Source organism: Triticum dicoccoides, chromosome 3B, assembly GCF_002162155.2.
Source record: "Triticum dicoccoides isolate Atlit2015 ecotype Zavitan chromosome 3B, WEW_v2.0, whole genome shotgun sequence".
Lineage (NCBI taxonomy): Eukaryota > Viridiplantae > Streptophyta > Magnoliopsida > Poales > Poaceae > Triticum > Triticum dicoccoides.
This window is the reverse complement of record NC_041385.1, coordinates 415,091,246-415,104,066: the sequence shown is the minus strand read 5'-3', so window position 1 is coordinate 415,104,066 and position 12,821 is coordinate 415,091,246. Positions and strand designations below refer to the sequence as shown.

Below are 12,821 nucleotides of genomic sequence, written 5' to 3'. Positions count from 1 at the left end.
AGCCTTTAAAGATAGACTTGGCACTTCTTCTCCAACTTCCAATTTCTTTCACCCGCCAAGCTTACTCCAGAACAATGCTCAGACTAATTAATTGGAAGAACCTTTTTCAAGCATAGAGATAGATAGGATGATTAAAAATATGCCCTCTAGCAAAGCCCCTAGTCCTAATGGATTTAATGGTGCATTTATAAAGGCTTGTTTGGGATGGATATCATATCTAATGATTTTTATGAGCTCATTCAAGATTTCTACAATGGAGATACTGATCTCAAGCTTATTAATAGCTCCTTCATCATCTTACTCGAAGAAGGACAATCTTCTCCTTCCTAGTGACTTTAGGCATATTTCTTTGCTCAACTGCACAATCGGAATCATCACAAAGTTATGGGAAAACAGGCTATAGAAAATCATTCTCCAGTTGGTGCACATATATCAATATGTTTTTTAGGAAAACATCAGTCCAAGATTGTCTGGCTTGGGCCTTTGAATACATACATCAGTGAAAGTAGCAAAACCAAGAAATGATTCTTTTAACACTTGACTTTGAGAAGGCCTTTGATGTGATTGAGCATGAGACTCTTTTTCAAATTCTGAAAGGGAAAAAGCTTCGGTGATATATGGATTGGGTGGATGAGCATGGTTCATAGCACATACTTCTCATCTGTATTGCTTAATGGGTGTTCACGAAAATAATTTCACTGTAAAAGAGGGGTTAGACAAGGGGACCCTCTCTCCCCTCTTATTTTTGTTCTAGTCGCCGATCTTTTGCAAACCATTCCTAATGAAGCAACGAATGCCAATTTGATTCGGGTACCCCATTTACCACATTCCAACCAAGATTTTTCCAGTGATTTAGTATGCAGAGGACACCATCTTGATCATGCGAGTAGAGGAACCTCAAATTCTTCAGCTGAATAATCTTCTAGCTCATTTTTCTACTCAAACTAATCTGAAGATTAACTATAGAAAATTAATTTTCGTTCCATTGAATGTGCCTGATGAAATCCAAACAAAATTCTTGATCTCCTGGGACGCAAGCTGGGTAAGTTTCCACTCACATATCTGGGCCTCCTCTAAGAGATGGAAGATTGAGAAATGAAGATTTTAATCCTATTTTGTCAAGTAATAGAGCGAAGGTTGGCCGGCTGCTCCACAATTATATCATATGATGGAAGACTACAACTTATTAAATTTGTGTTCTCTGTCATGCCTATTTTCTTCATGTGTGCTTTAGCCCTACTTGCTGGTGTCAGTGAGCAAATAAACAAATACCTCGTATACTTCTTTTGGAGGAAATATGGACAAGAAAACTCTAGGCAGACTTTAATAGCCTGGAACACAGTACGCAAGCCTAAAAGTCGGGGTGGGATTGGTATCCTAGATGTGGTTGTCCACAATAAAGCTATCTTGATGGAAAACCTTCAAAAATTCTTCAATAAAGTAAGTCTTCCTTGGGTGCAACTAATTTGGGCAAATACTACTCCGAGGAATTCCCTGGTGAGAGGATGGTGGATACTAGCTACTGGAAGGCACACCTCAAACTATTCCCTACTTTCAAAGAAATCTTGTTTTGCAAGGGTGGGTCTGGTCACACAATTAAATTCTGGCATGATTCCTTTGCTAGAAATGATACTCAATGTCTGAAACATATGGTTAAGAGTGCTGACATTTATGTCTTCTTCCACACCCCTCTCTCAGCTCAAGCTTTTGCTCAACGGAATGAGCTTCAATTGTTGCTTTCTCAACACACCAATTGGCAGAATCAAGATAGGTGGATATGCTCTAATAATAATAAGACTACTCTTCCATCTTAGTGTACAATACTATGATAGATAGAGTGGAAGCACACAAGATCTTCAAATGGCTCTGGAAACGTGCTGACAAGATTAGGCATAAGATATTTTTCTAGCTACTTCTTCATGACAGGGTCAACACAAAAAACTCTTAAGAGGAAAATCACGCACTTGGACTGCTATGACTGTTTTTTTGCAATGAGGGTGCTGAAGAACCCTCTCTTCATCTTTTTTGGGACCGTCCTTTTCCTCGGGACTGTTGGGCCTCTGTAATCACTTATAGGCAAAGAGGAACTTATATGTATGATGAGAGTTTACCAGCCCATCAGAAGTTTCCCAAGGCCTTGGACATGGATATAATTATTCTAGGGTGCTGGAATTTATATGTATGATGAGATTTTACTAGCCCATCAGAAGTTTCCCAAGGCCTTGGACATGGATATAATCATTCTAGGGTGCTGGAACTTATGGATTCTAAGAAATGGCAATGATTTTCAGGAAGTTCCTTGCAGAAATTCCTGGAAATACTTACTCAAAACCTGACCCTTCTAATTCACAGTTTCAAAATTAAGCATGAACAGGCCCTCAAGGATGGATCATTTTCCAATCTGGGATGATGTTTCGCTCTAGTTGATCAAATCTATGGGGATACCTATAGCATGAATTGGATAGGATCTGGCTCTTTTCCCTTTTTCTTTCTTTCTTTTCTTGGCTACTTTTTACGTATTGCTCATTTAAATTTAATAGAAAATACATGCTTCAAAAAAAAATCCAGAATGTTTCCATCCACGTAGAACACGGCTTATATATGTATTCTTAATTTATACGGCTTATCATATGACAGCTCTCTGTACAACAAACAACTCGGGTGGCGAAAAAAAGTCACAACTGACGGGAGATCCAAGAAAAAGAAAGGAGACATGTATGTGTCCACGTAATAAAGTTGACGTATGTACAGGATACATGATTCAAGCAGCAGCCTGGAAGTCCCCAAAGTCAAACTCATCATCCACGCTTCCTTGTTTGCTCTTCTCTGCTGCGGCTGGTTGATTACGAGGAGCAGCTTCTGCTCTAGCTTCCACGGTATCATCCAGTGCTTCTTCTTGTGAAGGAAACTCTGCTTTGAAAGGAGCAGCGGCGGCTCCAGCATCCCCGGTGCCTGGTTGTTCCTGGGAAGGAAATTCTGCTTTGAAAGGGGACATGGCAACTCCAGAATCAGTTGGAGACACGGGTGAGGGTGGAGGTGGTGGGAGTTTGAGGGACACTGTGGCCTCCTTGGTGTTTGTTTTTTCATTGAACGACAGCTTGTTCAGGCCTTGCTCGAAAAATGCAGATTTCGTCTTGCTGCCACTTTCTTTCTGCATAACAGACCCAAAAATCAGGGGCATGTTACGTGAAGAACATGAGTACAAGGCAAGTCAAGTGCTTATCAAAGGCATGCATACAAATTTACTACTGTAGCATAATACACTTTAGTCAACTCATTTTGCCGCATGAACAAAAATATTCTTAACTATATCTTAGTAAGGTTCAGTTTTTTCTCAAGTTCTTGTGTGACAGCAGCTCAAACTGATATATCCCCGAATATGCAAGGGTATATGATGTTCTCAAATGCCATTGGAGGAACCTTGAAGATGCACTAGACTGTGTTTTCTAGGTCAAGATAAGAAGATTACTCCAATTCAATAAATCCCATGCATGACCGGAAACGGAGGTTGCACACAGAATAACTGTGCATCTTAAAGAGGAAAAATACTAGTTAAGCATAAAGAAATCATATATGCTACTCCCTCCAATCCAAAAAAAGTGTCGTGCCTTTAGTTCAGCTTCAGTTCAAATTTGAACTAAAGCCACTTTTTTTGGATCGGAGGGAGTAATTTTTAAGACATTTAAAAATACTCTCATGACCAAGCTTTAATTCATTTCTCCTGGAATAAGAAGTCCAATGAAAACTTACATTTTTTAGTTGAAGAACTAAAGTTTCCCCTTCTTTGAGGCTATAATCCACTGATGATGTATTCTCATAGTGCTGCACCATCTCTTCAGCGGTCTTCTTCTTGTTCAGATATCTTTGATAATGTAAGAGAACAACAGATTATATGAACAACTTATTGTACAACTCTAATACCATACACCAATATATTTAGAAATAATAAAGAAACAGGAAAGAAGAAGAAAAGTGACTGGCCAAGAAATATTTCGTATAACTTTAAAAGAAACATTTTTGTCAACTGGAAGTGCGTTCAAAGTTCCGAGCTTTGCTCAGTGACCTGACTGGATTCATGTAGTAGACCCACTTAGTATTAAAATTGTTAAGTTTCAAAACAATAATATATTGTGCTAAGCAGACATTACTTTTTGATCTAATGGAATTCCACATGTATAGTCTCTGGTCGTGGACTGACTTGCATGGGAAACATTCATGTGACAATCATAATTACAGGCAACATAATGTGTTTCAAGATAAGATAAAAGGATACTTCATATGGTCATGTAGAGCAGCTTGGAAGTCATATGCTTCAGTTCTTTCACGGAAGCCTAAACCTATAAAAGCATGACGCTGACGCCCATCTGCAGCGTATAGTAAGAATTGTCATGCTTCTATATACGAACCATTGCAAGAAATGGTGCTAACCAGATCAAGCAATATGCTCAGCATCTCAATACTACTTGCCAAATACCATGCTCACCATCTCAACACAACTTAACAAACACTATGCTCACCAGCTCGACACTAAGTATCAAATACTATGTCAAACGGCTAAACTCAGCAGTAAGTAGAATATCAGTGCAAATGCAAGATCTTATAACTCAAGGGAAAGACAAGTTATCACCTATATTCTCTTCAACGCGAAGTACAAAATATCTGCAGGCAATAAGAATCGTTTCAGGTTCTGCTAATAGAGTTTTTGCGGTGTCTAACCCAGAATGAAACTGCAAAGGCACACATTTCATTATACAATTAGACTGCCCTGTGGCAGCAATATATACCGACCTGCTGCTATCAATTACAGCTTCCACCGGATGTGGTTCGCCTTCTCTCAGAAATGCCCTAGCATACAGCTCACCTGAAATGAACAAGAGAAATTAAGAAGTCAGGATTACAAACGCTACAAAGGAATGGCCAGCAGTAACGAAATTACTGTACCAGTGCTCTTGTCTTCTAGTTTGATGACACATTCTTCTCCCTTGCTGGCAACCTTAAGTGCCCCTTCCCAAGCCCATTTGTTGACATTCCACTCATCAGCCCTAGATGTCACTAATGTTAGATCATTTTCAATAAATTGCGAAAGGCATGATATGGTCTGAGGAGTGGATTAATCCTATGGTGGGGTAGTCCATGATATATGTAGGATTTCCTTCCTAGTCTTTTCTTCTGTTAGCACGGTCGTATAAGCAATGACGCGGCTGCGAACTGGTGATACATTCAACAACAAACAAAAGATGTTCAATCCATCACTCGAACCGAACACCACAAAGGACGAACAGGCAATCGTGAAGCAAAATAGTGCATTATCTTTGCAATCAAGTTTGCAAATGCGAAAAAAAATGCTGAAACAAGGCCTGCAACCTTTAGATAATTGTGATTTTCGTGGTTTATTTAGCTACTAACGCTATTCAACCTGACAGTCAACAGATACAAATCCTAACAAACCGTTATCAGATTCTTCAACGAACTAAGAGGAGCAGAACCTGTAAGAGGCGGCCGTCTTCCTAGGAGGTATCTGCACACAAAAAGGCCCCAAAACGTCAGGCCGTCGGCAACACATTCATGCACAGCAAGCGCTCGGCGAATCCCCATCACTAGATTGTCACTGAAACCAAAGAAAATTAGGGCGAATACCAGATAGACGTAGCACTCGGCGACCTGGAACAGCACGAGCTCCACCGCCTCGGGCTCGGTCTCCGACTGCGGCTGCTCGCTGCCGCTCGCCATGGCGCCGGCCGCCGAATCAAGGTAGGGGTACAGACCTCTCTTTGCAGGGGAGCAGCGAATCGGGTGCGGGGATGATTTGGGAGGGATCGGGTGGGATAAGCAGTGGTTGAATCCGAGCTCCGAATGTGGTGAGACGGAGTGTGAAGAGGAGGGATCCTTTGGGGGCTGAGAGGGGAGAGACTGAGGAGGACGAGGAATGTAGGAAGGGGAAGGGAAGGTGTTGAGAGTTGGCCTTGTCGATCGGCGCCAGCCGTGGCCGGTCACCTCCCTGCCCGTTAGATGAGAGAGCGCGCGCGCGGCCGTGTGATCCTCCCCCTCTCCCCTTCCCCTTCTCCCGCACCTATCGCCGGGGTAACCACTTAGCTCGACGTTTGGCATCGTCGTCGGCTGCCGCCAAACCCCGCCGCATTTCCCACTGCCGCTTACCGCCGCCTATCGAGCAGCACGCCTCACAAATTCGTGGCGGCACAGACGGCCATTAGCCATTAGTCTCAGCTACACTCATTGTGTCGACTGCCTTGCTCTGTACCAACCGCCCTACTTCGAGTTGCGTGTCCCGATGAGGAAAAAACCGGTCACCATTGAAGCAGCATCACCACGCCATCGCAATAATCGTCACCGGTTGTCGACGGGATCAGGACGGGGGTACCCCTTGGGCCTCCCCGAAGGAGCCATCGAGGGCCCTCCGTGAGATCAACCCGATGGGCAATGGGAAGTGTTCGGGGGAACTCCCTCTTCTCCGGGGAGAGAAGGTCCCGCACCCCAGCATGTTCGATCGCGCCCAAGTGGCTAGGAAAGATGATCTGACATAAGAGGGGCATACCTCGGCAAGGACCATGGCATGAAAAGCTAGGGCATGGGCATGTACCACCCTCTACCAGAAGGTATGGATTAAAGTGATGCAAGGGGAGTAGGTAAATATGTAGCTGCCGATGTCACGGTATGGGTGGTCCAAGCCCCCTGGCGCCAGGACCAGGCGTATAAAAAAGACGAGTGAGGTGTTTGTAGGGGTTGGAAGATTTCATCTTGTAATGGTGAAGGTGAAATGAATATGGGTATGGAGATGGAAAACAAAACTAGAAGGGTCTCCGGTGGTTCTTCTTCTCTGGATCTCTTATCTCTGTGTTCTAAATGGTGTGGCGGTGGCTAGGGGACGGAATCGAATCCGACAGATCTCATGTAGGGGGTCCCGATCTAGTAGTCTTGACTAGATGGTAGCATGACACAAGGGGACACCGATGTTTACCCAGGTTCAGGCCCTCTCGAAGAGGTAAAACCTACGTTCTGCTTTGAATGTATTGACTGTGGATGGGGTATTGATACGTCTCTAACGTATCTATAATTTTTTGTTGTTCCATTGTCAGTGTCAAAACTGGCAGATCTCAGGTAGGGGGGCTCAAGCTGTATGTCTGAGGACCGAAGGTAACTATGGACAAAGGACACAGTGTTTACCCAAGTTCGAGCCCTCTTAATGGAGGTAAAACCCTACTCCTACTTGATTATATTCGAGGGTATAGGGATTACAAGAGTTGATCTACCACGAGATCGAGTTGGCTAACCCTAGATTGGCTAGCCCAGCAATGTTGTGATCCTGCCTCCGATCTATCCTCCGGTTTATATAAACACCGGAGGGGCCTAGGCTTGTACAAAGTCGGTTTTACCGAAAGGAATAATATATCCGGACACCTATACTTGCCATCCATGCATACAGGAGTCCCTTCCAGATATGAGAGGTGATCTTCTATCTTGTATCTCGATGGCCCATCAGTCCGACCCATGTCCAATAGACTGGACGCCCGAGGACCCCCTAGTCCAGGACTCCCACAGTAGCCCCTGAACCAGTCTTCAATGATGATATATTTGGCGTTCAGATTGTCTTCGGCATTGCAAGGCGGGTTCCTTGAAGAATACACATCGGATTTCCTCTGTAAAAGAACTGTATCCGGCTTTTCACAATAAACACAACCCTTAGCTACGAAGGCATGATATATATTAAAAAAATAAGAACAGTGTCTTTTACTGACAACTTTTTCGGCGAAGCGTCAGACTTGACCCTTCGGCATTTTGAACCGTTTTCCCACCCCGCGTTCCATGTTTCAAGGCCACGCCTCATTGGCACGTCCTGTCAAAACAGAGATCGTGCCCACTTAATACGGGATTGCACATCAATGATATTTGGGTAATCCAACCGTTTGCGATGCATGCTTTCGTTGGGAATAGGCGAGATTCAAGGCACGAGTGGGGGCGGTTGGCATTACTACTGCCTATAAGAGGGAAATGGATCTTTACTTTCTCCCCCATGCCTTCACATCTCCTCAGCCTTCCAATCTCCCAAGCTCTCTGCGCCCGCAAAGTTTCCGTATTTCTCACCACCACCACCACCTCCTCCGACCATGGCCGGATCTGGCTCCAAAGGCAAGTGGGAGGCCTCCTCCGTCATGGAGAAGGAGATAAAAGATCTCCGGAGTGTGGGGTACCTCGCCGCCAACATCAAGCATAGGCTTCCCCCCGAAGGTCAGGTCATTCCCACTCCGGAGCCTGGCGAATGAGTCGTCTTCCTTCCCCACTTCCTTAGAGGGTTAGGTTTTCCACTCCAGCCATTCGTCAGTGGACCCATGTACTACTACGGGCTAGATTTCCACGATCTAGCCCCGAACTCTTTCTTCCACATCTCGGCGTTCATCGTCGTGTGTGAGGCTCTCCTCTGCGTCCACTCACACTTCGGCCTATGGCTCAAGGTCTTCAATGTGAAGCGAAGGTGGTCGACGGGCAGCACACGGACTGCGGCAGAGCTATGATCAGCAAGCTACCGAACACCACATGGCCCAAGGGTGCCTTCGTGGAGACCGTGAAGATCTGGCAACAGGAGTGGTTCTACATCACTGAGCCGCCGCACTAAGTGGGCGGCGATTCCGGAGTTCAGATCTGGACCCCCCATGGGGCTCCCCTCCTGGAATGCGAAGGGCCACAGTTGGGGGTCCCCGACGGAGGTGCAGGCGCTGCAAATGCACATCACCAACGTGCTGGGGAAGAACGCTGGTCTAACCAACGTGGTTCAAATTATGCTATTCCGCCGCATTCTCCCATGCCAGTGTCGGGCTTCCCCCATGTGGGAATTCAAGCCGGAGGAGCCGCGGACTCTACAACATTTCCTCGGCACCATACACGAGGGGATGTGGAAGCTACTCTTCAAGGCACCGAAGAGCTGGCCCATGGAGACCGAAGAATCGGCCTCAACGCCATGAATCCGACCTCTCCGGTAAGTATTTGATATTTCCGAAGACATAACTAGTTCATATATGTATATTCGATCTATACCGAACTCATCAGCCCATCTTTTTGTTACAGGGCTGGACCAAGAAGTTGGAGTGAATCAAGAGTCCGACTCCGTTGCCTGAAGACCCAGTCACTCCTGCGCTAGAGGAGATGCTGGTCCCGGCGCCTTATAAGGCGCCGGAGAAGAAGGCCAAGAAGAAGAGCAAGGGGCCCAAGGACGGGCCCCGCTGCAAAGGTCCTCCGGAAGCTGCGTCCGGAGAGACCAAGCCTGTCTCCTCCCACGAGGAAGACGAGGACGGAGAGGAGGAGAAGGGGAAGGAGGAGCAGGAAGAGGAAGTGGAGAGCGCCTCCCCCTCAAGATGAGGTGGGGAAAGAGGACAGCCTCCGAGAACCTAGAGGGGGTGACGCCGAAGAAGGGGAGAGCGATCCTCTCGGATAGTTCAGACTCGGAGTCCGAACACAGCCCCGAGAGGGCCCAAAGGGAGAAGCCCATGGCCGAAACATAAGTGTCAGAAACTTACTCGTTCATATCGCTTTAATCTGCCTCTGTCATGCCCAATCTTTTTTTTGCTTTTCAGCCCTCCGTGTGAGATCCCGATTCCCTCCACTTCGGAAGGGAACTCTCTAGCCCCTAGAGAGGCGGAGAGTGACGGGCCATCTCGCGCCTTCTCCCCCCTGCCACGGAGGACACCGAGGTGTCATCCCAAAGGCCATCTCCTAGCCGGAGAGGGGCGGACGATACCGTCCAGAAGGCGCCCGAGGACAACACCTCAGACGCCGTAGAGCGGGGCACGGCGACCCCCATAACCACCTAGGGTGGGGGGCTTCAACAGTCCGAGCCTCCGCCGAACACCGTCCCGGAGTCCAGTACGACTCCAGGTTCGGACCAACAACCCCCTTTGAAAGAGGGGGAAGGAGCATGAGCTCCATCGGCTGACACTCTGTAGGAAGCGCCGCAACGCGCTTCCATTGTCGAGGAACACCGCACTCTGATGGGTGCGGTTATGGAAAAGGTTCGGTCCGTGAAGAGCGAGCTGACCGAAGCTTTCAACAGCCTACTGATACGTCTCCACCGTATCTATAATTTTTGATTGCTCCATGCTACTTTATCTACTATTTTGGACTATATTGGGCTTTATATTCCACTTTTATATTATTTTTGGGACTAACCTATTAACCGGAGGCCCAGCCCAGAATTGTTGTTTTTTGCCTATTTTAGTGTTTCGAAGAAACGGAATATCAAACGGAGTCCAAACAGAATGAAACCTTCGGGAACGTGATTTTCTCACCGAACATGATCCAGGAGACTTGAACCCTACTCCAAGAAGTAACAGAGGCGGTCACGAGGGTGCGGGCGCCCCCCCCCTAGGGCGCGCCCCCTGCCTCGTGGGCCCCCTGTTGCTCCACCGACGTACTCCTTCCTCCTATATATACCTACGTACCCCCAAATGATCAGAAGAGGAGCCAAAAACCTAATTCCACTGCCGCAACCTCTGTATCCACGAGATCCCATCTTGGGGCCTGTTCCGGAGCTCCGCCGGAGGTGGCATCCACCACGGAGGGCTTCTACATCAACATCATAGCCCCTCCGATGAAGTGTGAGTAGTTTACTTCAGACCTTCGGGTCCATAGCTAGTAGCTAGATGGCTTCTTCTCTCTTTTTGGATCTCAATACAATGTTCTCCCCCTCTCTCGTGGAGATCTATTCGATGTAATCTTCTTTTTGCGGTGTGTTTGTTGAGACCGATGAATTGTGGGTTTATGATTCAGCTTATCTATGAATAATATTTGAATCTTCTCTGAATTCTTTTATGTATGATTGAGTTATCTTTGCAAGTCTCTTTGAATTATCCGTTTGATTTGGCCAACTAGATTGGTAGTTCTTGCAATGGGAGAAGTGTTTAGCTTTGGGTTCAATCTTGCGGTGTCCTTTCCCAGTGACAGAAGGGGCAGCAAGGCACGTATTGTATTGTTGCCATCGAGGATAACAAGATGGGGTTTTTATCATATTGCATGAATTTATCCCTCTACATCATGTCATCTTGCTTAAGGCGTTACTCTGTTTTTAACTTAATACTCTAGATGCATGCTGGATAGCGGTCGATGAGTGGAGTAATAGTAGTAGATGCAGAATCGTTTCGGTCTACTTGCCTTGGACGTGATGCCTATATACATGATCATACCTAGATATACTCATAATTATGCTCAATTCTGTCAATTGCTCAACAGTAATTTGTTCACCCACCATAGAATATCTATGCTCTTGAGAGAAGCCACTAGTGAAACCTATGGCCCCCGGGTCTATTCTCATCATATCCATCTCCATTACTTTATTACTTGCTTTGTTTTTTACTTTGCCTTTTACTTTTAACTTTGCATCTATATACCAAAAATACCAAAAATATCATTTATCATCTCTATCATATCTCACTCTCGTAAGTGACCGTGAAGGGATTGACAACCACTAATCGCGTTGGTTGCGAGGAGCTATCTTTTTGTGTAGGTACGAGGGACTTGTGCGTGCCCTCCTACTGGATTGATACATTGGTTCTCAAAAACTGAGGGAAATACTTACGCTACTTTGCTGCATCATCCTCTCCTCTTCGGGGAAATGCAACGCAGTGCTCAAGAGGTAACAAGAAGAATTTCTGGCGCCGTTGCCAGGGAGGCTCACGCAAGAGCAAGTCAACCATACCAAGTACCCATCACAATCCCTATCTCTCGCATTACATTATTTGCCATTTGCCTCTCGTTTTCCTCTCTCCCACTTCACCCTTGTCGTTTTATTCGCCCTCTCTTTCCCAATCTCCTCCCCTTTTCCCGTTTGCCTTTTCCCGTTGCCTTTCTGTTTGCTTGTGTGTTGGATTACTTGTTGCCATGGCGCAAGATAATACCAAATTGTGTGACTTCTCGAATACCAATAATAATGATTTCCTTAGTACTCCGATTACTCCTCTTGATAATGATGAGTCTTGTGAAATCAATACCGCTTTGCTGAATCTTGTTATGAAAGATCAATTCGCCGGCCTTCCTAGTGAAGATGCCGCTACTCATCTAAACAATTTTGTTGATTTGTGTGATATGCAAAAGAAGAAAGATACGGATAACAGTATTGTCAAATTGAAGTTATTTCCGTTTTCACTTAGAGATCGTGCTAAAGTTTAGTTTTCGTCTTTGCCTAAAAATAGTATTGATTCTTGGAACAAATGCAAAGATGTTTTTATCTCTAAGTATTTTCCTCCCGCTAAGATCATCACTCTTAGGAACGATATTATGAATTTTAAACAACTTGAGCATGAGCATGTTGCCCAATCTTGGGAAAGAATGAAATTGATGCTTCGCAATTGCCCTACTCATGGTTTGAATTTATGGATGATCATACAAAAATTTTATGCCGGATTAAATTTTGCTTCTAGAAATCTTTTAGATTCGGCCGCGGGAGGCACGTTTATGGAAATTACGTTAGGAGATGCTACAAAATTGCTTGATAATATTATGGTTAATTATTCTCAATGGCACACCGAAAGATCTTCTAGTAAAAGTGCATGCTATAGAAGAAATCAATGTTTTGAGTGAAAAGATGGATGAACTTATGAAGATGTTTGCTACTAAAAATACTCCTCTTGATCCCAATGATATGCCCTTGTCTATTTTGATTGAGAATAATAATGAATCTATGGATGTGAATTTTGTTGGTAGGAATAGTTTTGGAAACAACGCGTATAGAGGGAATTTTAATCCTAGGCCTTATCCTAGTAATCCTTCTAATAATTATGGAAATTCCTACAACAACTCTTATGGAAATTTTAATAAGA

General features: G+C 45.1%; 1 protein-coding gene across 1 annotated transcript; it reads right to left on the bottom strand.

Moving 5' to 3' along the window:
* Positions 1-2,578: 2,578 nt before the first annotated feature.
* Positions 2,579-5,983, bottom strand: LOC119276264 (uncharacterized protein At1g03900-like). Its single transcript, XM_037557294.1, has 8 exons — positions 5,638-5,983; positions 5,487-5,518; positions 4,942-5,042; positions 4,789-4,861; positions 4,628-4,659; positions 4,274-4,364; positions 3,751-3,862; positions 2,579-3,151 (listed from the first exon to the last, which is right to left on the bottom strand). Exons 1-8 carry the CDS (start codon positions 5,728-5,730, stop codon positions 2,762-2,764), a joined length of 924 nt encoding a protein of 307 aa, XP_037413191.1. The 5' UTR covers positions 5,731-5,983; the 3' UTR covers positions 2,579-2,761.
* Positions 5,984-12,821: the final 6,838 nt, after the last annotated feature.

Excerpts from the sequence above, each read along its gene's own strand:
- LOC119276264 (XM_037557294.1), bottom strand. The coding sequence starts at position 5,730 with ATGGCGAGCGGCAGCGAGCAGCCGCAGTCGGAGACCGAGCCCGAGGCG. Across the intron at positions 3,863-4,273 it reads GCTCTACATGACCATATGAA|ATATCTGAACAAGAAGAAGA; the intron begins GTATCCTTTTAT and ends ACATTATCAAAG. Across the intron at positions 3,152-3,750 it reads TAGTTCTTCAACTAAAAAAT|AAAGAAAGTGGCAGCAAGAC; the intron begins GTAAGTTTTCAT and ends TCTGTTATGCAG.